This window comes from Sciurus carolinensis, chromosome 12 (genome assembly GCF_902686445.1).
Source record: "Sciurus carolinensis chromosome 12, mSciCar1.2, whole genome shotgun sequence".
In the NCBI taxonomy this organism is placed as follows: domain Eukaryota; kingdom Metazoa; phylum Chordata; class Mammalia; order Rodentia; family Sciuridae; genus Sciurus; species Sciurus carolinensis.
In genome coordinates, this window is record NC_062224.1 from 18,182,533 (window position 1) to 18,210,105 (window position 27,573).

Here is a 27,573-nt window from a genome sequence, read left to right on the forward strand (position 1 = left end):
AGGAAGGAAGGAAGGAAGGAAGGAAGAAAGAAAGAAAAGAAAAGAAAGAATTTTAAGCTTCTCAAAGAATTGTCCATAAGGGTCCCCCATCCTCCCTCCTCCTGATACTGCAACTTAGAAACAACCACACACACACACACACACACACAAAATCATCTTCATAATTTAGTTGTCATAATCTTAAAATGCTTTTGTAATCTAGTCTAATCTTTCCATTTCTTCTGCCATCTTGAGATCACATAAATGCTTACCTAAATTTTCTCCTAGCGTGGTGTGTGTGTGTGTGTGTGTGTGTGTGTGTTACTGGGAATTGAACGCAGGAACAGTCTACCTCTGAGTTATATCCCCAGCCTCTCTTTTTGTTTCATTATGTTATTTTGAAACAGGGTCCTGCTAAGTTACCCAGGCTGGCCTAAAACGTGATCCTCCTGCCTCAGCCTCCAGATTAGCTGGAATCACAGATGTACATCTTGCACCCAGTTCTCCTAGTTTAAAAATCTTTTAAAGTAGTGGGAATTTCTTTCAGCACATGAGGAAAGGTAAGATGTTAAACTGATTATTCTTTCAATTTGCTGGTTTTCTAAATTTCACTTATTTTCAATCCATCCCTTTATCATATATTTTCAATGACTTCTTTATCATATATTAAAGTATACAATCCCTTTTCTGGGTTAAATATTATTCTATTAACTTAATTTCCATTAGTATAGCCTTATACTATGTTTTAATAATAAATGGGGTGATTTCCCATATTTTCCTTCATTTTCCCTATTTTCTTAACTCTTCTCAGCAATTATTTGTTTGGGCAAACTTTAAAGGAATTTGGTTTTAGCCTCACAGAGTGGTGATAGTCCCATTACACAGATAAGGAACTGAGACTCAAAAAGGATAAAAACTCAAGGTAACATCTCTTCTACATGGAAGAAGCATGGATCCAAATCATGTCTCTTACATCTCTCCTTTCAGTTCTAAAATGCTATACATTTTTAGTAAAAATTTTTTCAGGAAATTTACTTACTAGCCACTTTCCCTTTCCTGTCTGCAACCCTGTAATGACCAGCACAGAAACTACAGTTTCTGAAGTTAATTTTATACAGTAATCATTACAGTCACGCACCACTTAATGATAAGCACCACTTAACGACAGGGTACATCCTGAGAGATGAGTTACTAAGCGATTTTGTCACTGTGGGAACATCACTGAGCATACTTACACAAACTAGGGTGTCTGTGACTTCCCTGGTCCATACAAACTTATGAGACCACTGTTGTCTATGTGTTCCATTACTGACTGACCCATTGTTAGGTGGCACATGACTACTACCTTATAAAGTAAAAACATATTTAGCTGAAGTTTTTAGTTCACTTTAAAATTTTTAACCTATACAAAGTTCAAAAGAATAATTGTCAACTCTTTGGGGCTCACTTTCCATTACAGTACCAGATACCTGAGATAATCCACTTAGTAAGGGAAAAGGCTGATTTTGGCGCACCCGTTACAGAGGTTGCAGTTCTTGCTGGGTAGGCCCTAGTGTTTTTGGGCTTGTGGTAAGGGAGATCATGGCGGGAGCATGTAACAGCTGGGAAGCAAAGAAAGCAGATAAGAAGAGGTGGAGTCCCAATAGCCCCTTCAAGGACACACCCCCAATGACCTAACTTCAACAAGCCCCACCCCTTAAAGGTTCCACCACCTCCCAATAGCACCACAGTCTGGGGACACATGGGCATTTGGGGCACACTCCAGATTCAAACTATGCTGTATCATCAGTATTTTCTTAGCAAAGACCAACTTCAGAAGACATTTACTTAAAAGTCAAGAGACTGGGTGTCCAGCTCAGTGGCAGAGCACGTACCTAGCATGTGTTAAGGCCCTGGGTTCCCTCACCAGCACCAGAAAAAATGTCAAGTGAATTTAAAGTGATAATTGGTATTACTGTGATTATATGATGAGTTTTAAAGCAGTAATAACGCCATATACCAGATCCTCCAGAGGTCTCTTTTTTCCTTCCTGGACAGTAAGTACTTTTATGAATAACTGTCTTTAAATTCCCCTCTAAACCTTTAGTTTTTTCTCATTTCACTGTGTCCTTTCTCACCACGTAGTCCCTGGCTGTGTGTTCAGTTGGCACACAGATGGCTTCACAAGGGTTGCACAGGGACTAGCAGCCAGCCTGTGCACAGCAGTTAAGCTGGGTCCCGGGCTCCGCCTGTACCAGCTCCCAGGAAAGGCCACCTGATTGTAATTCCCACAAAGATTTGGTGCGGGCTACCAGGGGTGGCCTCATTTCCTCTAATGCCTTTTGGTTGAAACTTTCTTTTCAGACTCATTTTCTTTCCTGTTCGTTTCCTGCCACTTTTTTTTTTTTTTCTTTTTTGACCTTTTCCTTTTCTCCTTCTTCCACCCTAATCCCATCATCCTTCAGTGTCTTCTTTCTTACTTCTTTCTGCACCTACAAGAAAAGATACACCATAAAAGCTTAACCAACCAAAAGGAACAATACTAAAAAGGAAACAAGAAGTCTGGGATGCACTTATCAAAATGCCTCTTTTTTTCTTAAAATGAATTCCTTAAAGACAAAGGTTACCCATATTCCCTCTCATCCCTAGGTGTTTTATGTTATTTGCATTTTAATAAGTCACTTCCTCAGAAATGCTTCCAGATTTAACACATTATGGGGCAAAAATGTAAGAGGGAGGAAGACAGAAACAGAAAGAGAAAGCTTAGGTCTACTATTCAGCAAGGATTAGGGACTGTCAGAATTGATTCTGTCCTGGATTTGGTTCAAAAAAGGGGGGATAATAAAACTTACCTAATTAACTAGCATGTGGGGTAAAGTGCTTTGTAAACATTAATTAAAGATGCAGGGAGCTAGGTGTGGCCAATATGTTATTAGAGAATAAGTTTTCTTCCCTTTAATCAGGTATCTCTTCCTGGAGAGGGCAAAGAAATGATCTAAGGACTAAGGAATTGGGGCTCAGCCCTGAGTGCTACAAGTGACTCAGTCTTCTAGGTAGCCAGTCACTTCCTTTCTTGCTTTCTGTGAAAAGGGAATAAACACAAACATTTTTGGAATCAAGGTTTTCGTGTTTGCCATGAGTATATAGCAAATCCTATAATTAATAAAATCCAGTACTTCTTCCTGTTTCTGTCCCCAGCAAGTTGATCCATCTATGATAACACTGGTGACATTAACATCCACCCGCAAAAGTCTTCCACAACTAGCTATGACCTCAGTAGATGTTTCCAGTGATGGAGGAAGAAGAAAACAGCAAGAAGCAGTTGGGGTCAAAAACTCTTGGAGGAATTCTACTGTGTGTGTGTGTGTGTGTGTGTGTGTGTGTGTGTGTGAGAGAGAGAGAGAGAGAGAGAGAGAGAGAGAGAGAGAGAGAGAGAGAGAAACAAAAAAATCAAAAAACAAAAACAAAAAATAAACACTTGGAGGAGTTTCTTCAGCTCTCTGAATCTGTTTCCCACCCTTTTTAAAATGATGATAAAAAATCCCCAAAGGATTCAAAATATCTGTAAGAAAGGATTTTGAATGTTTGCAACTTAAAGAAATGACAAATATTTAAAGAGATGTATATGCTTAGCCTGATCTGAACACTACACAACGCACGCGTGTCAAAAACATCACAAGGATACCCCATATGTGTACAACTTTATGTGCCAATTAACAAAAAAGAATGATCTTTTAAAACCCACAGTTTTAAGACTTACGTGAAATTATGTATGCATGTTATATACCTTTTCTAAGGGCATCGGTATTCAATAAATTATAATATTTTGCTATTATTAAATAAAAATAAGCTCTCAAGGCTGCTGATGGGGGTGGTGAGGTGGGGAAGAGGTCCCTTCTCATTCAGAGTTTCAAACACAAGTCCGCGTGGGAGTTGGTGATTTTCCACTCTTAATTGTCCCCCAATCCAACCCTCACTACTAGAAGGAAGACCCCTGAGAGGCGTCCGCGGGGACGGCTAGACGCCCGGCCTGTCTCTTTAAAGGCCGCGGGCGCGCGCAGCTCGCGTCGGGGGGACCCGCGTCCAGGCGCGGGAGCGCGCGGCGGGGCGGGGACGGGAGCGCGCGGCGGCCGGACGGTCGGCGAGGCGCGCGGGCAGGAGGCGCGGGCGCTGCGGGTCGCGGTCCGCGTGGGCACCTGCCGTCCCCGCGGAGGGGCTCCCGCCAGGTGAGTGACGCGCCTCGGACCCCCGACAGGTTGCGCGCGGCTGGAGGCGCCTGGCCGCGGGGTCCACGCCCGGGACGCCCGGGACGGCGGGCGCGCTGTCCTGCCCCCGCCGTGCGGGTCCCCTGGGCGGGGACACCCCCTGTGCCGGCGGGGTTGGGGCGTCGGGGCGCTTGGGGGGATTCTGTGGTTCGGCGACCCCGGGCCGCCTGCGGGGTGCGGAGCGCAGGGGAAGCGGCACCGAGTCGGCTGGGCGCGGCGAGCGTTCCCGGCCGCGGACGCGGGTCCCCGCCGCGCCCCCCGAGCCTCGGAGGACCCGGCGCCGGCTCCCACCCGGGACCCAGTTCCTGCGCTGCGCGGAGGCGGCCGGAGCCACCTGTGAGACGCGGCTGCTGGGCGAAGCCATGGGTAGGTTGTGGTCACCCGGCCCCCAGCAGGTAACAGAATCACGCGGGAATGTGTAGGATCTGCCCCGTGAACCCGGGCAGCAGGGATTACAAAAAGGGAAGAAAACGTGGCTAATGTGATGCCGTTTAACAAAAGGCAATAAAATAAACTCCAGGGTTTCTGCAAGGCTTTGAAAGTTTCCCAGTATTGTTTTACCGAGTCTAAATTTAAGCATCTAGCTCCCGCCTCCCCTTAACCGCAGGAACTAACCTCAGAAAACTTTTAACTCTTTGCCCGCACCCTGTAGGTGCAAAGCACAAAACCAAAAGTGAGGAAAGGAAAATGATTTCGCGGGTCTCCCCCACGCCCCAAGAGCAGCATGCTCAAGTATTTTGCTGGAGTCCTTAGGGAGAAGATTCCTCTGGGCTCCCATTTTAATGGAGAACAAAGTTTTTGTAACTTTATTTCTGAAAGGTAAAGAAACACCAAACCAGATATGTGTAATCCTGTGTTCACAGGAGAAACCCGTATTAAAAATACTTTTCTAATTGATTTTTTTAAGCACTATATACGTAGTGCTCTAGTCTACACTAAAACTTTGCCCTCAAAGTTCCATGTCTGAATGTTACAGATTGTTTTTCTAGGTGGAGGAGGTATTTTCGTTCATGCAGCCAATGTGGAAATATAAACAAATGCCCTATTTACTTGGGGTTGGGTGGGAAGGATGGAAGTTGTCTAAAATCTTTCTTGCCAGGCTTGACAGTGTGTGTTTGGAATCCTGTATATTTTCTTGCCCAGATGTAATTGCCATTTTTAAGCGACTGGATATATTTCTTGGTAACTTCAAATAAGCTTCTCTTTGAAAATTTTGGATGCTGATGATTTAAAAGTAACACCTTTTCTTCATTATTAGAAATCAGAAATTTAAAGAGTGACAAATGAGAGCTAGAAAGAGGAGTCATGCTTTTAAGAAATTCTGAGTGTGTTTGACTTCTTGGCGCCTTGGTTGCAGGAGGTATTTATTTGCCTGTTTAAGTGCAGGTCTGGCATGGTCATTAATTATTCCCACCCCTCTGAGCCCTGACTGTCATTGGACATAAAAAACATTTCTAGATAACAGATCAAGTAAGTCTTCCTTCATCTTCCTTTACCTGGCCCTGGTTCAAAGGTCTCAGACACCTAAGGAGCCTAGAGTTGGCACCCTGTGTTCATTCTGAAGATCGGCTCAGATAACTACAAGAGGTCAAGTGGGGCCTTGAATCCTGAAGGGAGAGAAATGAAAGGCTTGGGTGGAGTAGAGCTAAGCACAGGGAATCCTCTGGAAAAAAAAAAGTTCAAGTGCATCTTATCTGTGTTATTGTGGGACAGCTGCCAGTGACATAGAGGCCATTAGGTAGGTGCCAGGGGAATCCTAGGAGCATCCAGAACTTGAGCTCTTTGCCTTGATGGCGAAGGGCAGGGTTTTGTTGCAGTTTCCATTGCGCTTTCTGGTGGTGGAGCGGTGGCTTCCTCGCTGCCTGTGTGCCCTAAGGAGGCTGGCCTTGGCAGCTCTGTCCCTGACAGACAACCACATTCCCCTCTGGGCTCAGATCCTGCTAGCCACTGCAGGAAAGCCTGGGGTCACCCTGAGACTGCCCTGTGCCTGTGGTGTCAATATAGTGGCACCACTGATAATAGCCTGTCTGTGAACCTGTCTCTCTCATTAATGCCACCATCCCCCTTCCAGACTTACAGCATTGATCGAGAAGTTTAAGAGTATTTTAAGAAAGTCTGCGCAGTCAGGATAGGTGGCGGAGGAATGCGTAGGACATAGTGTCCTGCCTTATTGGAAAGGGACCTTCCAGCTCTTCATGAATGCGAATCTTCATACTAGATCCTTCCAAAGCCTCTGCCCCTGTGAAGACTTCTCACTTTTTTATTGTAACAAAAGACATAACATTGAATTTACCATTTTAAAGTGCAAGGAGCAGCATCATGAAGTACGTTCACAGTTATGCAGCAGTCACACCTGTCTAGCTGAGGAACTTTTTCATCACCTGGGAAGGAAATGCATATGCATTAAGCAGTTACTCCCTATCCCCTCCCTTCCCCAGCCCCTGGCAACTGCCCATGTGCTTTTTGTTTATGAATTTGCCAGTTCCGGACACACTTATAAATGGAATCTTCAAGTGTGTGGCCCTTTTTCTGGTTCCTCTCACTTGGTGTCCTCTGCGGGATTCACCCGTGTCATAGCACGCATCAGCTCTTGGTTCCTTTTTACAGTGGCATCATTTTACACTGTGTGTATCTGTCTCGGTTTGTTTATTATCAGTTGATGGACATGGGGTGTTTCCACCCTTTGGCTACTGTGAGCAGAACTGCTGGGAACAATTGTGTGCACATTTTCATTTTTAACACGTGTTTTTAGTCTTTGGGGTCTATACCTCTTGGAAGTCCTGGGTCAGACGATCATTCATGCTTAACTTGTGGAGGAACTGGCCATCTCCAGCAGCTGCACCTGTCACCTTCCCACCCGCAGTGCAGTGCGGGAGATTCCAGTTTCCCCACATCCTCCTGGACTCCTGTTACTTTGTTGCTGTTTTCATCCTGGCCATCCTAGGGCCCGTGCAGAGGTATTTCATCGTGCTTCTGGTTCACCTTTCCCTAATAACTGAAAACTCCAGCATCACTTCACACGATCGGTGCCTTTCACAGATGTCCCCCATCCTCACCTGCAGGTTGCTTCCTTCAGCGTCAGGTACCTGCTATGTCAGTCACCTGAAAATGTTACTGTGGTGCATAAGGAACTGAGATATTTTGAAAGTGAGGGAGAAGCACATTGATGTAGCTTTTGTTATAGCATATCGTTATGATTGTTGTTTTATTAGTCATTATTAATCTCTTACTATGCCTAATTTATAAGTCATAAATACTATAATTAGTATTACATATGCATAGGGAAAAAATACTGTATATGGGGTCTGGTGCTGTCCACAGTTTCATGCATCTGCTGGGTCTTGGGAAGTATCCCTGAAAATAAGGGGAGAGACTTATTCCTCTTTAGGAAAACGTCTTCAGAACTTGATTCTCTTTTGTGTTTGATTTCACATCACCAAGATCTTTGCATGTGAGTAAGTACAGTTATTTTCACAGGCTCTGGTCTGTATATTATGTTCCTTCTCAGCCCTTTGTTTTGCTGTGGGGTTTTCTGCTCTCTCTTTCAGGCTGCTGCTTCCATTAGGAGGCCAGTTCTCTGGCTAGTACTTTGAAATATTTTGATATTCTGCCTGTTTCAGTTATCTAAAGGCCTGGGTGTTCATCATTTTATTCAGCAATATTCATAAGCTATGCCGTTGGGCATACAAAAGATATGCACAGATTACATTTTATTTTTAAAAACTGGCAGGTTGTCAATAATTTTTTTCCAACTGACAGATAAATAGAGCAAGGGAAAAAAGAACTAACTTCCACTGGAAATGAGGGGATCCACTTCAGTTTTCCTCATCAGATAGCTGTGTGACCTTAGGGTTTACCACTTTGCCTTTCTGCTACTTGGGTTTCTGGTCTTTAAGATTTGGAGTAGGACTGGAAGACTCAGGCCCTTATCAGAACTTGAAACTGGAGATTCTGAATTACTGATTCAGGCAGTTGTAGTGGCTCACACTTGTAATCCCGACTGCTCCAGAGGCAGGAGGATGACAAGTTGGAGGCCAGCCTGAACAACTTAGAGAGACTGTGTCTCAAAATAAAAAAAGTCTGTACATACTCTTTTTTACTGGACTGCAAACAGGTAAGTTTGGTTCATAATGGCCTCTCAAAATGAGACATCTGGTATTTTTTATAAAGATTCAGAGGGCTTAAAGAGTTTAGAGACCCTTCAAGTTCCTGTCATGCTAGGCACAACTGGGAATATGGAGGGGAATAGGAGACCTGTGATCTGATAAAGGAGTTAAGATGTGAATTGATAACAAAGTGGCCCAATCTTTGGGAAACAGAGGAAAGATGTGGGAACAACTCCTGCAAAATGTACCTTTAGAGCTGGGCTGACAGGGAGGATAGTGGGAAACAAGGCCAACATGGTACAGCTGTGACTTTATCGTGCTGAGAGTTCAACCTCTGATTTGGGAGCACCAGCCATCGACAGCTCCGGAGTAGGGCTGCGAGAGCCACGTTGCCTTCTGGCTTCCCTGTGCAGCAGACTTTTGCACACTGAGGAACTAACTTTAAGTTGAACAGAATGTTCATGAATGAGGAAGAGAGGATGGAAATACGAAGATTTAAAGACAAGCTGCCACCAACAAAGGAAGACACCGGACAGTGTCAAGTGTCAGAATTCTTGGAGCAGAAGTTTTGTGGGACTTGCTAAATCATCCTAAAGGCTTCTTCCCTGTTCCCTCCCATGATGAAGATCAATTGACCTCCATCTATTCTAGATAACAGTGAAGCCCTTGATGAGCTGCTAGTGCAGGCAACTTCTCTGTATCAATCAGATGTCTTTAAAATAGATGTAAATTGAATATGCTTGTGTTATTTTTTTTTTTCCCTGTTGACTCCTATTTTGATTTTTTTTTTTTTTTTATCATGGGAGACAGGATCTCATTGAGTTGCTGAAGGTCTCAGTAAGTAGCTGAAGCTGGCCTCAAACTTGTTATCCTTCTGTCTCAGCCTCCCAAGTTGCTGGGATTACAGCAGTGCACCACTGCATCTGGCTCCTAATTTGATTTTAGAGATGCTTTCTATGCAAAAACTTGTTAGTATCAGCATATAATAAAGCACACCAAAATTTCATTTCAAGGGACACTTGACTTTTTTACGATGTTAATTATCAATTCAGTTCTGAAAATATTAACCATAGAAAACTGTGTATATGCAGCTACATTTAACTTACTCAGAAGACAACTCTTTCTCAACCATTGTAAGAATTTAATCAGCAAATTTGAAAATCACAGAAAAACAAGGTATATTTAAACCTTGTATTTCTTAGCTAAAATTCATCTCATTGGGATTTTGTTTTTATTTTCCAAGACGGTCAGGTTATAAGCCTGACTACTCAGCAGCCCACTGACCTTTCTCATTTTTGAAGTAATTATCAAACTTTTTTTTTTCAAATTAACTCAAGTTGCTTTATTAGAAGCAGTACCTCTGCAAAACATTAACAGACAACAGTTATAAAATTTACAAGGAAAATACAAAATGAAATTAACAGAGCAAAAAAAATTCAATTTGTGTAATAACTATAAATCAAGAAAAATGATTCTTATAATCTTAAACCTTTACTTAGTTATATATTATATCCCCTGTTTATTTGGGATCCACAGTAATCTTTACAACAAGAAATCAATCTTTTAAACACAACTTTTAATGAGCTGAAGTCCAGCCTATTTTGGAGCCATTCTAACATGGAGTAGGGTGAGAGGCAGAGCCTTATCTCAGGTAAGGCGGGGCTCTTGACAAATAACGCGATACAACATTACATCTGAAACATGAATCAAACAGAGGCTTTTAACTTTGTGGAAAAAGTGGCAGAATGCTTCCATGTTCTACAGTGTCACCTTTAAACAGATCAGGTGCTCTCAAACTCTACTCCGTTACATAAAGGCTCTCTGTTTTCCCCTAAAGAATTTGACAGGCAGTTCTTCAGCTCTGAAAATATTAACATCTTGACTGTTAATTGCAGTCATCTAGTTTTTCCAAACAAACGTTTGCTTAGCCCCGTCGAAAATGCTGAGAATCCTTTGTCACCGTCCCTTTCTACTAAAAATGGAATCTGTTCCTGTGCCCAAAGGCCTGGATCTGAAGCCCATGATTTGAGGAATTCGTTGCTGGGTTCCCAGAAGTAGAAGAGGCTGGGAGGAGGAGCCCCTTTTGTACATCCCCTGTAAAACCTCATTCCCTGCCCCCAATAGGGAATAGGGTGAGCAAAGAGGTTTTGAAAGCTGTTTAAAAGCCTGGTGCAGTGAACTGACCCAGCAGGAGGTCCTGGGTGAGCTTTGCTTCCCTGGGTTTGGATTTGGATCTGTTTAGTTTGAGATAAGATATGTAAATTAGATCCCTGCTTGCAGTCTAACCAGGTGTTACAAAATACCAGAAATGAACATGAACTAAAGTCAGCTTTATTTTCACTGTAAGGATGAGTGAAAAATTCAAAGAATTTAAGCTCCTCAGGAAAAAAGACATTGTAAAACAATAAGATATAACTATTATTATCACGTAAGTAGTACTACCTTTTATCTCACCAGTGGGTGCTCAGTAATATTTGCTAAATGAATAAAGAGAAAGCCAGGTGGGGGTGGTCCCCACTGTAAGAAAAATGTGGCTCAGTTCGGGTCCCAAGGCAACTTAGACCCTTGAATCCAGGGGAGCAAGCACTCTGGGGTGCCCGCTCTGAGTTGCCGTCCAGTGACAGCACCCAGAAAGCCACTCCAGACACGGGAACTCACACCTGAGATTTTATTAGGCTGATGACCAGAGCATCCGCTCTCAGGGCTGGGAGAGAGACAGAGAATGGCACAGGAGCTTCTCCTAAGAAGTAGAATTTCCGAGCTAACAACAATCAGGCCAATTGCTGAGAAAGGGACTCGCAGGCTGACTGGTGGACCCATAACTGACTAGGATGTTCACAGACTGATGATCTAGGTTGTAAGATGGGAGAGGGAGAAATGGCTGCAGCGTGAAGGGTCGGGGAGCAGCTTTATATTACCCACCTGTAATCCCAGTAACTAGGAGGCTGAGGCAGGAGGATCACAAGTTCGAGGCCACCCTCAGCAACTTGGCAAGGCCCTAAGCAACTTAGTGAGACCCCGTCTCAAAATTAAAAGGGCCAGGAATGTGGCTTAGTGGTTAAATACCCTTGGGTTCAATCCCTGGTATCAACGGGGGCATGATGGGGGAGTGAAAGCATACAGTCATTCCCAAAAGAAGAATAACTTAAAATGGAGTTTTCTTCTATTTTTTAAAAAATTTGTTGGAGAATCTACAAATATATTAGGCATACTATATGTCAGTTTTCTAAGATGAGCTAAGTAAGAGAAAAAATTCTCAGTATCTGTTTTGCAGAGTTTTTTTTTTTTTTTTTTTTTTTTTTTTGCGGTACCAGGAATCGAACTCAGGGCCTTGTGCTTGTGAGGCAAGCACTCTACCAGCTGAGCTATCTCCCCAGCCCGCAGAGTTTTCTTTAGGTAGAGGTTTTCCCAGCTAGATTTTGCTTTTGCTGATACTTTCCTAGTGACTTTCTGCTGTCCGTTACTTTTTGTAACTAGAAAACAATCTGACATCCAGTCAAGATTGCCTTCAGGTGAGGTTTTCCTTTAGGAAAATCTGATGGATGTTCTGCTCTTATTCAGTGATGGTAAACTGGAGGTAGGAGACTCCTTCCCTCAGGGACTGTTAATCCCACCTACCTAGGTGTGGCTACTTGGGGAACTTGTTTGCTTAAAGGTAGGCAAATCAATTACTTTCATGTGGTATCTGGGTTTAAGTAAATTAATTCCTGTTAATAGTTGGAAACTATCCACAATAGAGACGGTTTGAAGTCATCTTTGTTTTTCTGCATTGCCTCAGAAAGAGCTTTTCCAAAAAAAAAAAAAATTTAAATTAAAGCATGGTCATGCTTCAGAGAGGAAAAATTACTAACTTTTTAATAATTTTAATTGGTCCTAATACTCTTGAGTGCCAGTTAGAGTTTAAGGTATTCTTTTATAAGATTTTTCAGGGGCTGGGAAAGAGCTCAGTCGGTAGAGTGTTTGCCTTGTAAGCACAAGGTCCTAGGTTCGATCCCCAGCACCCAAAAAAAAAAAAAAAAAAAAAGATTTTTCATGGGCTGGGGGTATAGCTCAGTGGTAGAACACTTGCCTGCCACGTGTGGGACCCTGGGTTCCACCCCACCCCCCACCCCACCCCCATACCCGGTTTTCCGAAGTGAGGAGAACTGCAATTCAATTGCAAGGGGCTGGGGTTTAGCTCAGTGGTAGAGCAAGTGAGGACCTGGGTTCAGTTCCTGTGACAGAGAACCAGGAAAAATCAAAGCCGCCATGAAAAGGCTGCTGAATCACCGAGCACATTGACAAGAGCAAGCTGGGTGCAGGGGCACCCACCTGTGAGCCAAGCCCAGCAACCCAGGAAGCTGAGGCAGGAGGATTGTAAATTCCAGGCCAGTCTGGGAAGCTTAGCAAGACCCTTTCTCAAAATACAAACTGGAGAGGGCTGGGGGTGTAGCTCAGTGGCGAGAGCCCGGGGTTCAATCCCCCGTGCCTACAAAATTAAATAAATAAATAATCAACAAAACTAGCGCCTCTCTGGGAGCCTCCAGCACCAGCTTCCACCCGAGGGGTTCCTTTGGTTTTCAGTGCTGAGATACAGTCCTTGACTTGGTGAGTATGTCTGGAAACATTCTTTTCTTTCCAAGTTTAAAATTTTTTTTTTAAATTAAGAAATAGCCTAAACTAAAGAGGAATTACTACATATTTATTTTTTACTTTGTTTATTTATGTGGAGGCCTTTTTTTCTTTTTGTACTGGGAATTGAACCCAGGAACGCTTAACCACTGAGCCACAACCCCAGCCTGTTTTTATATTTTATTTAGAGACAGTCTCACTGAGTTGCTTAGGGCCTCACTAAGTTGCTGAGACTGGCTTTGAACTTGTGATCAATCCTCCTGTTTCATCCTCCTGAGCTGCTGGGTTTACAGGCATGCACCACGGTGTCTGGGCTGGAGGCCCATTTCTGAGGTTCATTTTGGATACACATTCCTTTTGAAGTCTATTGCATGTTAATATTGCGAGGTGCAGCTGGTTTAGTGTGCCTGGTGTATTTATTGATGCCACTGTTTTAATGCATCATTATTTATGAATCTAAGAGTCTCTGGCTGTTTTCAGAGTCACTGTCCTCATGCTTCCTGTTTGCCCTTGATTGAAATCTATGAGATTAATTTCTCCTAAATTTGAGGGGTTAAGTCTGTAAATATGGTAGAGGGACAGAAAGGATGGTTACGTTAACAGTTTGTTTAAAACTACTCCTGAGTACAGCAGCTTTGATGTTAGGTCAAAGGTGTGTTTTTAGGATGCTCTAATTTTTTGTTTTTTTCCCCCCCTTGAACATGCTATGCAAGTGTTTTACCTCTGAGCTTACTCTACAGCCCCCGCACCCCGGGCTTTTTCTATTCATGTATTTGTTTTGCAGTACTGGGGATCCACCCCAGGGGCAGTTTGGTTCATCCCCAGCCCTTTGTATTTGAGACCTAGTCTCACCAAGTTGCTCAGGCTGGCCTTGGATTTTTTAAAATAAGAGCATCTTCAAGTTTTAAAATGTGAATTTGGGGTAGGTAATGCATATTAGGTCTTTGTTTTGTGATAAATGTTGTCCATAATGTTTTGGAGATCTAGATGGCTACCTGCAGATAGATATGTAATATGTACGTATGAACTCTGCCTATAAGAAGTTGATCATCTAATTGAAGAAAAACAGAGTTCCATGCCGAAACCTGATGCCATCAGTGGCATCAGAGCAATGAGATGGCGTCACACAGTCAACACGTGGTAGGACGTGAACAGCAGGTGCTCCAGGAGTCAGGCCGAGAGATGAGTAGCATCAGGAAGGGAGGTTGGACAGGGCGGGCTGGGCTTTTGTTTTTGTTTTCCTTCTCAGCAGGGCCTGGGAGGCTGGAGGGGAGCAGCAGGGGAGGCAGTGGCCGGGGCTGGGGTGGAGCAGCACGTCAGGGCAGGGGCTGGGTTAGGCCAGATTGCCGCGTCCTCAGACGGGCTCCTTTGACAGTGCAGATGAGGAAAATGAAAGCCATCAACTCGAGTGCTAAGAATTTCAGAAGGCTGCTTAAGTACTTGTCAGTGAACGTTGCACTGTTGTATTTTGAAGACGGTTTTTGAGAGTAGAAGTGACTGGAACGGAGTGAACTACAGGACCAGCGGCTTCCGCCTCTCTGTCAGGGCAGCTGCGTGCAGCTTCGTTGTGGCGAGGGACAGGCGATGCCGCCCGGGACTTCATGTGTAAGACTGGAGATGGAGCTGAACGTGACGCGCAGAGCTGTCAGATGTAAAGTAGACGCCTGCTTCTGTGGAGGTATAAGTTATTTTAGGGAAAGAGGGCTGGGGAGATAGCTCAGTTGGTAGAGTGCTTGCCTTGCAAGCACGAGGCCCTGGGTTCAATCCCCAGCACCGCAAAAAAAAAAAAAAAAAAAAAAAAAAAGAAATAGTAAATTTAGTCTAAGAGTTTTTTTGAGCTGCAATCTAGTTGAATAGTAGAAAAAGTGTTGGTTCTGTTTCCTTTTATGAATTGATTGGAACTGAGAGTCTTGGTATGATTCATAGCTTTGTTTCTAGTAAGCTTATTATAAGATTCTCTTTTGTTAACACACTATTTGCATACAAATAAAAATTTGCATGAAACTGTAGAAACTGTAAAAGTAGGACTTCCGGCTTTGAGTAAAATCAGAGCGAGGTGCCTGTTTCGGGAGCAGACGTGGTCAAGGCCCACAATGGCTGTTTTTGGCAGTCTTTTCACCCACTGTTGGACTGTAGAGGAACCACTCATGATTGTGAGCTGCGGTGATTTACCAACCTACCCAGGCTCTTTCATTTTTAATGCTCTTGAAGGTCAAGAAAAAGATAGCTTTTAAAAAGTAGTTTGGCTACAAAATCATCATATTGAGATTTTTCACAATGCAGCTTTAAAGATCATTTCTTTGCTAAGAATGTTTTCCTAGATTTTGGAACAAATCTCAAAATTTCTGCGAATGGAAGTAGGAGAGAATGAGATGATCAAAGGGTAGGGCTTAGATGAGGTGCTGACTACCCAGGTCTGGAGATGGTCAGGTGGACCCTACCCAGGTCTGTAGACGTTCTTCTACTTGTTCACTTTCAGGTTCTTTGTTTTCTTGTCTTTTCTATTGTCCCCTACCCTGAAACTTATGTTAGATGCTTAGTTCATTAAGTTTCAGCCTTCTTTTCTAAGTTTTGATATGTAGCATTTCAATTAGTATTTAGTACTAGTCACTAATTTCTAATATTGTTTCTGAGTTATTTAGAAGCATAGTTCCTAATGGCAGCACACATGGGTTCTTCTAGTTGTCTTTAGTAATGGGTGATTTAATTGCATTGCACTAAGAGAATATTTTTTATAGCAGTCTTCTGAAATTTTCTGAGACTTGCTTTGTGGCCCAGTAATATCATCAGTTTTCATAAGTATTCTTTCTGAACTTGAAGGAATGTATGTTGTTGTGAAGCTGTCCTATATGGTATTGTAAATGTTGATTAGGTCAAACTTAACTGTGTTATTGAAGTCTCCTGTATTCTTTGCCTGATCTATTAATTGATAGGTTGCTGAACTCTCCCTACGATGATGGATTTGTCCATTGGTGCTATTTGTCTGGCTGGTCATGAGATGTATATGTAAGTTAAATTGAAACTTTTACCATTTTCAAGTAACCCTCCTGATTTCTAGGCATTCACCTCCTCTTATTTAATCTTTTCTGTCTGATATTGCTGTAATGAGTCTGTCTTTCCTTTTGATTAGTGTCTGCTGAAAAATCCTGTTGTGTCCTTCTGACTTCATCCATTCTGTGTCCTTCGCGTCTCACGTAAACAGCATCCAGCAACATTTTTAAGAAAAATCCACTGTTTAACATTTTTAATGGATCATTTTTCTCTAAATTATTATTTTATGCAAACATTTAGGTTTGTTTTTATCATAAGTTGTGCCTTTTATTTGCTGTGTTCTTTTCTCTTTGCTTGCTTTTGGAGTGATTTTTTTTCTTAAATCCATTTTTTCCCCTTTCGTTTTTGTTTGTTGGTTTTGTTTTCTGTATGTTTTATTGGTACATTATAATTACATATAATAGTGGGATTTGTTATATATTTCCTCGATTTTGGATGTCGGAAAGTCTATTTCAGTTCTTTCAGTGGTTTCCTTAGATATCTTAACATAAATGCTTATAGAATTAAGAAGTTGTGTTCGGCCTCCTCCCAAGCTCTGACCCCTGCTTCCCCGTGCGCACACAGCCGCGGCGCAGCTCAGGTCCGCCCTTCCCCATGAACACAGGACCCCTTCAGGGTCCAGGTTTGCTTCCAGTGACGCACATGCTACTTCTGTTGTGTGTGCATTTTCGCCTCTTCCCTTGAGGATCGATCCTTCCTGAAATGTAATTTTTAAATTGGAGTCTGTTGGTGGTAGACTCAACTTCCAGCTTTCCTTTATATGAAAATGAAAATGTATGATTTTTTTTTCCCTTGTTCTTTTTTTTCCCCTGAAGTCTAGGATACTGGTTTTCAGCAGTTAGAACCCTCAACAGTTTGTGTGTGTGTGTGTGTGTGTGTGTGTGTGTATTTCATCCTGTCTTGGTTTTGGATAAAATAGACCTTCTAGAGATTTTCCACATTGTTTTGCCTTTGTTCTTGAAAAAAAAAATGTTTTTAGTACATACAGGTCTAGGTTAATGATTCTTTTCTCAGCACATTTAGAATATTCAACTGTTTGGTTTTCGTTGCTCGTGTTATGGGAAGTAAATCTAATTATTACTCATTTGAAAATGACATTTTCTTCATAACATCCTATTTCAGTTTTTAAGTAGGTAATGTGATCCTGTGGTTAAAATGGAAAAGGTATTTGTTTTTCTGAAAACTTTTACCTCTTACCTTCCATTTACCTCTTCCTTTCACACCCAACAATTGTTTTTGACTTGTCTGTCCTTTCAGAGTTTCTTTATGTCCATAACAAGTAAAAATATACCTATTATTGTATAATCCCTTATTTTTCTGCAAAGCAGTGTTTTATATGTGGTCCTGGGTTTCCATCCTGGTCTCCTGTCACTCTCTGCCCTCCTTAGGGACAGCCGCTGTTGCTATCTTCCCTGTTGTATCCTTCCACAGAGATTCTTTGCACATAAAAGCACGTACATTTTTTTTTTTTGTTCTGTTTATTTCCATGTAAAAGTGGAAGCACATTAAACTTTGCTCTTGCTCTTGCACTTTTCTCAAAAATAATGTCATGGTGATCATTGAGCTGCCTCGTTCTTTTTTTTTTTTTTTTTTTTTTTTAACAGTACATGGCTTTCAGTTATCCTAGCTGCTTCTGAGTTCTTCCCTGATTCTGCCTACCTTTCAGACTGTGGCCAGAGTTATGTCTAAACCAGAACGTGCTCACGTCACTCCAGGGGCTGTCTGTCATCATCGGGTGAAGTTCACGGTCAAAGCCTCTTTACTCTGGTCCAGTTTGCCACGTGCCCCCGTGTACATATCCCCGTCCCCTTCCAGCTTGCTCTGCGCCTCCCATCTTACCTAGGCTGTTTTCCAGCCCCTCACCGTTGTCCAAAGGCGTGTGTCTCTGTACCCTTGCTGGTTCTCCATCTCTACTTGGAATGCCCATCCGAATTTAACTGGCAGTTTCCTGAGATCACACCCAACTCTCAGGGTTTGGCTTAGTGTCCCTTTTGCTATGAAGTCTGGAAGCCCTTCCAGGAACTGTTGGTGCTCCTTGGTCTCACCCTGTGTCCTCTGGTGGCACTAAACTTGGCTACACATCTGTCTTCCATTAGAGTTGATGTGATGTGGCAGAGTCACTAGTGAAACTTTAAAAATACACGTGTGGAGGGCTTGCCCCCAGATATGCTTCTCATAGGTCTGTGCCTGAGTCCTGCAGTGTTTCTACCTGGTTTAGAAGCAGTGCATAGGTGGAGTTCTGTGGAAGGAGCGCTCTTATTCATCTCTCTCTAGTACCTGGAATCTGCTCACTGTGAAACAAAAATGGGCAATTCAAAGAATAGGCCTCGGCTAGAAAGAAAGATAAGACTCAGATGGAAGCAAGTATTGATCAGTCAAAGGATGGAACTGATTTTGAAACAGCTTGGGAGTGGGTTATTGGTTGCTTTTAGGAGAGTGGTGATACCAGATGGTGTCACGCTGGTGTTTTTTTGTTGTGGTTTGGTTTGGTTTGGTACTGGGTATTTAACCCAGGGGTGCTTTACCATGGAGCTACATCCCCAGCCCTTTTTATTTTTATTTTTAAATTTTGAGACAGAGTCTGGCAAAGTTGCTGAGGCTGGCCTAGAACTTGCCATCCTGCTGTCTCAACCTCCTGAGATTACAGGCATGCGCCGCACCCAGCCACAGTGGGGTTTCAAGATTAAACCAGCAGAAAAATAACAACTAGAGTATGAAGAAGAATAAGAAAGCAAGGAGACCAGTCAGATGGCCCTGCACTAGGGAGTGGGCCAGCAGGGAAGTGGTAACACTATCTTCCTGAAGGGAGAATCTAGGTGCTGGCAGCTGGTTGAATGTGAGTGGCAGGAAGGGGAGGAGGTGGCCCCTGTGCCTGGGGATAGGGCTGTGACTAGCCCAGATCAGCATTGGGAGGCAGACCCCGAGCTTCCGGTGAGGGATGGAAAGACGTAGTTCTTGGGCTGCTCTGGATCCCGGCCGAGCGCTGGTACTGAGATGGAGCGGGAGATGGTGAAAGGAGGCCTTCCTGTACCAGCTAGGTCGTCCTTGGTCTTTCTGGAATGCCCGGGGAAGAGGAAGAAAGGGAGCTGCCCCTCCGCCCTGGCTCCAGCACGCTGCTTCAGGGCTCCGCTGCCCACCAGATCTCCCAGGACCTCCTGAGCTGACTGCCGGCCTCGTCATACCCGGCGGTCGCAGATTCTCCAAGACCGTGACCTGCCGTGACCCCGTCCACGTTCTCTTTGCTCGAATGATAAACTATGAAAAGGGATGTTTCTGGAGGCCAGGCGCAGCCGCAGGCTCCTGTAATGCCAGCGCCTTGGGAGGCTGAAGCAGGGGGACTATGAGTTCAAGGCCGGCCTAGGCAATTTAGTGAGACCCGGCCCTGATTCTAGTAGATAATGAGAAATAAACCCAGGAAGCACGAGAGAATAAAAGAAAATGAGCACGCGTGGCGTGTACTTCTCTTGCAGTGTTAGGCTCGCCACGGTTTCTGGGTGAGCCCCGCTGCCCCCTTGGTAGGATCGGTTTCTTCATCCACGGGCTGTCAGTCGACCCCAGTCTCACTCCTTATCGTGTGCACTGCCCTGCGCACCGGAGACTGAACCCCACCTGGGAGGAGCGTGGGCATCTGAAAGTGGTCACGACGCACACGGACACACCGCCACACCGCCCCGGCCATGCCACCGCCGTGCCTGCTCCTCCTCCTGCGTCCTGGTCTCCGTGCGCCCTTTGTGTCGGGGCGAGCCAGGGCAGGTCGCTTCCTGGCTCTCAAACTCTGCCCTCCACAGTGGGCCTCCCGCGGAGTTCTGGATTTTCAGAACCAGAATCGGGGAACCACAGTTCTCAGCCAACCCGCCTCTGCGGGCTGGGAAGGAAAGGAGAGCAAGGGCCCGCAGCCCCTGCCCTCCGGAAGCGCCTGGTTCTTTGGTGCAGCCTAAATAGTAGAGTTTTCCAGCTCTTAGCCTCACAGCGTTGCATGGAAGAGGTGAGCTCCGGAGGGGCTGAGGCGCATCCTCTGGCCCCACGGGGGCGGCTTCCAGGTGCTGCTCTCACCACCCCACCCAGCCGGGCACAAGTCCAGAACCTTCCCGCAGCCCGGGGTGCCCCCCGTGAATCAGCACTTCCCTTCCCACCTCCCCTCCGGGATGTGTGGGGAAGACTCCGTGCCCGCAGCCCTGTCCTTTCCTTGGAAAAGTGTTAGAGCTGAGTCAGTGGGTGGGATTCTGCAAGTCAGGAAGGACCTAAGAATGAGCCCAACTTCCCTACATAGCCTGTCCCACCCTGGCCTGCTCCTCCCGGGCCCAAGGACCTGGCTGCAGTGCCTGCATCTGCCTTGGCCCCAGCAGCGGTGGTCAGCTCACTGGTGTGTCTGTGTGTGTATGTGTGTGTGTACACCAGACTCGTGTCAGGCATTTACCCTAAAGCTGAATACACCAGAGAGCTTCACATGCACATCTGAATTTCCAAGTTGCATATTACTAGCTATTTAGACATTTATATAAACTTTGTGTGTTGTTTAGATTTTTCACATTACAAAACGAATTTTTTAACATTTTAAATCTTTTTGTTGTTGTTGACTATTTGGAATAATGATAACTTATAAAAATTATACATGCTCAGAATCTTCTGGTTCCCTAACCTTACTTTTGAAATTGTCCTTTGACCTGTACTGATTCACCTGAAAAGTAAAGAGAAACAGGGTGAGGAGTCTTTTTTCAATCTTTTACAGAGATGTCTACAGACCGGGTGCCGTGGCACACACCCGTAATCCCAGCAGCTCAGGAGGCTGAGGCAGGAGGATCGAGAGTTCAAAGCCAGCCTCAGCGAAAGTGAGGCACTAAGCAACTCAGTGAGACCCTCTCTCTAAATAAAATACAAAATAGGGCTGGAAATGTGACTCAATGGTCAAGTGCCCCTGATTTCAATCCCTGGTATCAAAAATAATTATATATATATATATATAAAGATGTCTGCAGGATTTCTCTACGAAGGTTTTTACAGGTATTTTTGATATCTCAAATGATATGTTCTCCATAAAGATGTTTAATACTGATTGAATGTTCTCCACAGATGGTCACGTGTCTATTAAATGTTAACAGGAAACTTATTCCTGTTAGTCTCCTTTGGTCTTCTAGAATGTTTTGTTGATTTCAGATGTTCAGGGACCAAGCTGAATTTCCTGTTAAAAGGGTGACAGTACAAAACCAAGGGGCTTCAGGGGACACTCGGACGTCTCTGTTCCTGGAAGTGATACAGACGTGGACTTCCTGGCAGTAGTAACTTGGGATACTTAGCTTTGGTGTGAGGTTGCAGCAGCCTCAGGCTTCCCCAGAGTCGGCTCTTGCGGATGTCAGGCAGGCGTGGCTCGGGAGCTTCTTAGCTTGCTTTAGCTCAGCTGCCCTGCACCGCAGTGAGCTGGGGAAGGAGCCTGTTCCTTGGTGCTGAAGGCAGAAAGGCAGGCAGGTCCTGAGTTGAGTGTGAGGAGTGTGAGCACCACGGTTATTTTTGGAATGTCCATCTCTTCTTCACATTTTTTTTTAAAATATGGTTCTAGGGGTTGGACCCAGGGACTCTTTACCGCTGAGCTACATTCCCAGCCCTTTTTCTTTTTTCTTTTGAGACGAGGTCTCACAGAGTTGCTGAAGCTGACTTTGAACCTGCAATCCTCCTGCCTCAGCCTTCCAAGTCACCTCCATGTATGCCACCACACCTGGTGTCTTAAAAACCATTCTTACATCTTCAGAATGGGGCATGATACAGAGGAGAAATGGAAACCAGCGTCTCCGGACAAGTTGGTTCAGGGCTTCCTGATTTCCTTTACCCTAATGGTTGGGTCTGTGAATGCGATGAATCTGACACATGCTGGCCTTTTGGTTTTTTTTTTTTTTTTTTTGGGTGCTGGGAATCGAACCCAGGGCCTTGTGCTTACAAGGCAAGCACTCTACCGACTGAGCTACCTCCCCAGCCCCTGGCCTTTCGTTTTTGAGGGATGAGGCATTTTACTGTCCACGCTCACTAACTGTCTCTCTGATTTCTCTAGAAGTAACCCTCTGCCTTGGAACGGGATCCTGGCTCCTGTGATCAAGGCAGGAACTGCGGCTTCTGTGGGGATGCCTGTAAACCACCAGAAAGCAGACTCTTCGGAGATGGACGCTGACATGTCACCCAGCTGCAGGCTGAGCGACTTGAGCAGAGGTGGGAGTCTGGAGAGTCGAAGCAGCAGTTCCCGGTCCAGAAGTTTCACTTTGGTGAGTGTTGCTTTTCTTCGGTGTGTTTATATGCTTTGTTGGTTAATTCTGCCCCAACCCCTTTCTCCTGTAGAAGATCTTAGAAAATCCTTCGGGTTAACGCACTTGATGTTTTGGAATAGTTCTTTGTGAAACGACCTTTTATTTTTAATCATCTTAAGTTTTGCACAAATACAGAGCATTACCCAAGAAAGTGGAGCAGATTTCTAGCCATAGCCAGTGACTTAGAGCAGCTCAGCCCAGAAAGAACCGTGAAGGCTGTAGCAACTCAAGCCAAAGCACCTCTGCCTTTGAGAGCAAACGACTGAAAGAAGGGAAGTAGCTCATAGGATAAAAACAATTCACTTAGCAGGGCGTAGTAATCTCAGCTGCTTGGGAGGCTGAGGCAGGAGGATCGCAAATTCGAGGCCAGCCTGGGAATCTTAGCAAGACCCTGTTTCAACCTATAAAAAGGACTGGGGATATAACTCAGTGGTAGAGCGCCCTGGGTTCCATCCCCAGTGCTAGCAAAGGAGAAAGCAATAAACAACCACAAAAAGATCAGAAGAATGCTTGGTTTTAACTTTTTCTGTATTTCTTAATATAGGGGCAAGACAGACGTGTCAGGCTAGGATAGAGTGACGCAGCTCATGTGGTGTCTTAGGGCACCTGTCATGCCACACATAAGGTGTTTCCCTCATGATCAGGATCCTTTCATAGGAGGCCCAGATCAAGAAGCAGATGGGAAGCCTATAATCCCAGCAGCTCAGGGGGCTGAAGCGGGAGGATTGTGAGTTTGAAGCCAGCCTCAGTCATTTAGTGAGGCCCTAAGACTCAGACTCAGGCCCTAAGACTTAGACCTGTCTCTAAGTAAAATACAGAAAAGGGCTGGGGATGTGGCTCAGTGGTTAAGTGCCCCTGGGTTCAGTCCCCAGTACCAAAAAAAGAAGCAGATGAGAGATGGAGGTTTGTGTTTGTGTTGCCAATTTAAAGATGTTCAAGGGAGTTCAAATGTGGTCCTTTGAACCCTTTCTGCTTTAGTTTTGTAATAAAAACCGTACACGTTTCATTCCTTGCTGGTTTGTTTATGTCTCTTCCCTGCCAGAAGTACAGGTTCAAGTTAGCCATAGTGAAAAATTACAATAGTGTCTCCTTGGAAATGACCATAATCACACCCTCGTTCTGAAGCTCCGAGGAAGGCCACATGCACTTGTGGTCTTTGTTTTGAGGTTGCCACAGTAAGCAGAAGCATTTAAAGCTCGTAAGAGGCTTGGTGGCGTTTCCTTCTCGTTGTCTTTATTCGTCTTTATTTCAGTTTGGGGGTTCTCTTGTCATCTAGATGATCACCTCAGTACAGTATTGCTCAAATGTCAGAGAATTTTTATGTCTATAAGAAGAACATGTGAATAGCAAAACATGCTCCGCCAAAACAGGTGCCCTTGGCTGCCTACCTAGGAGATGGGTGGCTAAGAGTCTTGGAGCTTGGCTTATCTCAAGAACTTCTTTGGGTCATAATTTTTACAATTTTTTTTACTTTTTGTCTAGTATAGAATATCAGTAAGTTCTACTGGCACTTTTTTTTTTTTTTTTCTTTTTTTGTCCTTTTGAGAAAGGGTCTGGCTAAATTGCCAAGGCTGGTCTCTAACTTGGGAGCCTCCTGCCTTGGCCTCCTGAGTCACTGGGCTTATGGGCTTGTGCCACTGTACCCAGCTTGTTGGTTCCTGTATTCATCCTTCAAAGGAGTTGCCACAATTGTTTCAGTCTACAGTTAAACTAAATGTCTTTGTTTAAAAGAAAAACAAAACAAAAGAAAAAACTTGAGGGCTTAATTATGGGAGCGACAGTCAGTGGATTTGCAGGCAGGGGTTACTTTAGTGTGTGTGTGTTTTAAACCTCCTCAGGTCTCGTTCAACCGGAGATTCCCCTCCTGCCCCCACTATCCTCTGCTCCACCCACAAAACCCTCCTGTCCCAGATCTGTTCTGCCATAGACATGCCTGGGAGTGTCGACTCCTAAGTATTGCCAGCAGTCATTTTAAAAGCGGGTCATCGGCCTTTCTGTCATGAGTTCTTTTCATAGCTCGAGTAGCCAGAGAGACCTTGATTTCCGTGACCCTCGTGCAGGAGTGAACAGAGGCCAGACAAGACATCGTTCTCTTGGGGAGGCTCCTTCAGTGTGCATAATCATCTTAACGTAGTTAGCATTTTGAATTTTCTGGTTTGAACATGTTAGAAATTATTTCTTCAAAATCACAATATACAGATTAGGGAAGAATGTGTCTCCCACGTTGTTGAAGCCCTGTTTCCTTGGAGACCAGTGGCTGTCACAGGAAGTCAGCATGGTGGGAAGAATAGGTGAGGTATGGTTTTCTCAATAGTTCTTTTAATATCTGGAGATTTGCAGCCTTAAAGGGCTTCCTTTTACTCCACAGCCCAAATTGGTCCATTACAAATACCATTGGCAACCTTTTTTTTTTTTTTCCCTTTTTTTTTTTTGCGGTGCTGGGGTTTGAACCCAGGGCCTTGTGCTTGAAAGGCAAGCACTCTACCAACTGAGCTATATCTCCAGCCCCACAAATACCATTGGTAGAGAGATTTTAAAATTTTCTGCTGTCGGCCACCACCTTCCACATTAATAGTGGCAAACTTGGGTTTTCTCCAGCTCACTCACGAACACTGTCATTTCTGTTTCTCCTCATTTCCTGTCTGCTTCGTTCTCTGGGAACTAACTTAGCAAATGCCACTTCCAAAAAGCACCACGAGCCCAGCCGGGATGGCCACTGGGCTCCAGCTTTATGTCCTGCATGTGGGGCCACTGGTCCGCTCCTTGTTTTGGTCTGTTCTTAACTGAGATATGAATCATGTGCCGTCAAGTTCAAGTTCCCCAATAATAAAGTGTACCGCCAACGGTTTTCAGCATGTTCACAGCACTGTGCTCCCATGACACAGTCAATCTTGGAACATTTCCGTCCATCCCAGTGTCCATACTGCCCAAAGAAATCTACAGATCTACTGCAGTCCCTATCAAAGTACCAATGACATTCTGCACAGAACTAGAAAAAATAATCCCCCAGTTCATATGGAACCATTAAAAAACCTGAATAGCCAACGCTCTCTTGAAAATACCAAAAAAACAAAGCAGGAGGCATTACACAACCTGACTTAAAATAAACCACAGGGACCGGAGTTGTGGCTAAGTGGCAGAGTGCCTGCCTAGCTTGTGTGAGGCACTGGGTTTAAGTCTCAGCACCATTTATAAATAAGTCCATCAACATCTAAAAATATATATATTAAAAAATAAACAAACTACAAAGCCACAGTAAACAAAACAATGTGGTATTTGCATTTAAAAAAAAAAGACACATAGACCAGTGGAACAGACTAGAAAGCCTAGAGGGGAACACACATCGACAGCCAACTGATTTTCAACACAGGTGCTAAAAATACACATTGAAGAAAGGATAGACTTTCCAACAAATGGTGCTCCAGAAATTGGATTTCTTCATGCACAGGAATGAAACTGGACCCCTGTCTCTTGCCAGTTACAGAAATAAATTCAAAATGGATTAAAGACTTAAATGTAAACCTGAAACTATAAAACTACTGGACTTAAGCAGGGGGGAATGCTTTAGGACGCTGGAACGGGCAAGGATTTCTTTTGGACAAGACCCCTCAAAACAAAGGAAACCAAAGGAAAACTGGACAAATGGGATTACATCAAACTAAAAAACTCCTGCACAGCAGACAACCAACAGAGTAAAGATATAGTCTACAGAATGGGAAAAAATATTTGCAAATTATCCATCCGACAAGGGTTGAAATCTAGAATACATAAGGCACTTCAAAAACTCAAAACAGGCACAAGGCCCTGGGTTCGATCCCCAGCACCAAAAAAAAAAAAAAAAAAAAAAAAAAACTCAAAACAGAAAAATCAACTAACCTGACTAAAAGCTGGGTAATAGACCTACATAGACATTTCTCAAAAGGAGGCAAACAGTGGCCAAGAGGTATGTGAAAAAATGCTCGGCGTCACTACCCATCAGGGAAATGCAAACCAAAACCACAGTGAAATATCACCTTATCCAAGTGACAATGGCTTTCACCAGAAAGACCAAGATAGCAAGTGCTGGCCAGGACGAGGAGGAAGGGGGACCCTTACGCACTGTCGATGGGAACATAAGTCCGTACAGCCATCAGGGAAGACTGCATGGAGTTTCCTCGAAAAGGTAAAGACAGAACCAGGCTGTGACCCGGCGATCCCACTCCTGGGTGTGTATCCAGAGGAGATGAGCGCAGCAGGTCAAGGAGACATCGGGCTCCGCGTCGATTGCAGCACTGTTCACGGTAGCTAAGAGTCGGAAACAGCCAGAGCGTCCTTCAGCCAGTGGATGGATAAAGAACACTCCGTGCAGACACACAAGGGGATGCCGTTCAGCCACAAAGAAGGATGGGCTCTGTCGTTTTTGTGACCACACGGGTGGCACTACGGGAAATGATTAAGTGAAATAAGCCAGACACAGAAAGACAAAGACCACGTCATCTCAAACGTGGACTCTAAAAAAGGCCATCTCATAGAGGTTGAGAGTAGAAGGTCGCCTGTCAGAGGCTGGGGATGGGAGGGGTGGGGCAAGGGTGATGAGTGGGTGCTAAGTGACGGAGAGGAGCAAGTTCTGGGTGCTGTTGCACAGTAGGGTGCTGTGGGTGATAATATGTCATACATTTCAAAAAGCTAGAAGGGAGGGTTTTGCAAGCTTTCCCCATAAAGAAATAAACATTTAAAGAAACAGGTATGTTTGACCTGACGCGTGCACTGCACAGTGTGTTACATGTAAAGAAGCGTTACGTGGTAGGCGCAATTTGTGATTCTGTGTATCGCTTAAAATTAAAGTATGCCACTTCGGTGGGGTTTTTTTTTTTGTATATTTGCAGAGTTGTGCAGCCATCACCACAGTAAATCTTAGAACATTTTTATCCTCCCAAAAGAGACCTCATGTCCATGAGCAGCCTCCCCCTATCCCTTCCCCCACCCCAGCCACCACTAACCTGCTCTCTGGCTCCGGGATTTGTCTTGGGATGCCCTTCCTCTTCCCAAGGACCATGCATGTCTTCCTCTTTAACCTCCCTGTCCGAGGCAGCCTCAGCATCCCCATGTAGCGGGAGGAGCAGACAGGAGCTCTTCTGGATGTGGGCCAGTGTGCCCTTTCTGTGGCCCTGGAGCACCCGCTCCCTTACCCTTGGCCTGGGGTTTTACCGTTCCTGCCTTTTCCCTCTCCAAGGTGCAAGTGGAGTCTGGGTTCTGGGTTCCTGGGAGGGCATTTTGTGTCTGGGGGACTGGGCAGCAGACAGAGCCCACAGC

At 44.5% G+C, this 27,573-nt stretch overlaps 1 protein-coding gene and 1 non-coding gene across 3 annotated transcripts in view; one reads left to right on the top strand and one right to left on the bottom strand.

The window, feature by feature from the left end:
- The first annotated feature begins 4,054 nt into the window (after positions 1–4,054).
- Proser2 (proline and serine rich 2) overlaps positions 4,055–27,573 on the top strand; it is a 30,295-nt gene continuing 6,776 nt past the window's right edge. Inside the window, exons 1-2 of one of the 2 annotated variants that reach the window (XM_047519841.1) lie at positions 4,055–4,184; positions 22,032–22,239. In XM_047519841.1, coding sequence (XP_047375797.1) covers positions 22,102–22,239 — 138 coding nt within the window. In that variant the 5' untranslated portion in view covers positions 4,055–4,184; positions 22,032–22,101. Of the gene's footprint in view, positions 4,185–15,881; positions 15,947–22,031; positions 22,240–27,573 lie in introns of those variants that run through there. The other variant, XM_047519840.1, reaches the window with a different exon arrangement.
- Trnae-uuc (transfer RNA glutamic acid (anticodon UUC)) lies at positions 24,710–24,795 on the bottom strand. The gene has a single exon. It is a non-coding gene; the product is annotated as a tRNA-Glu (tRNA).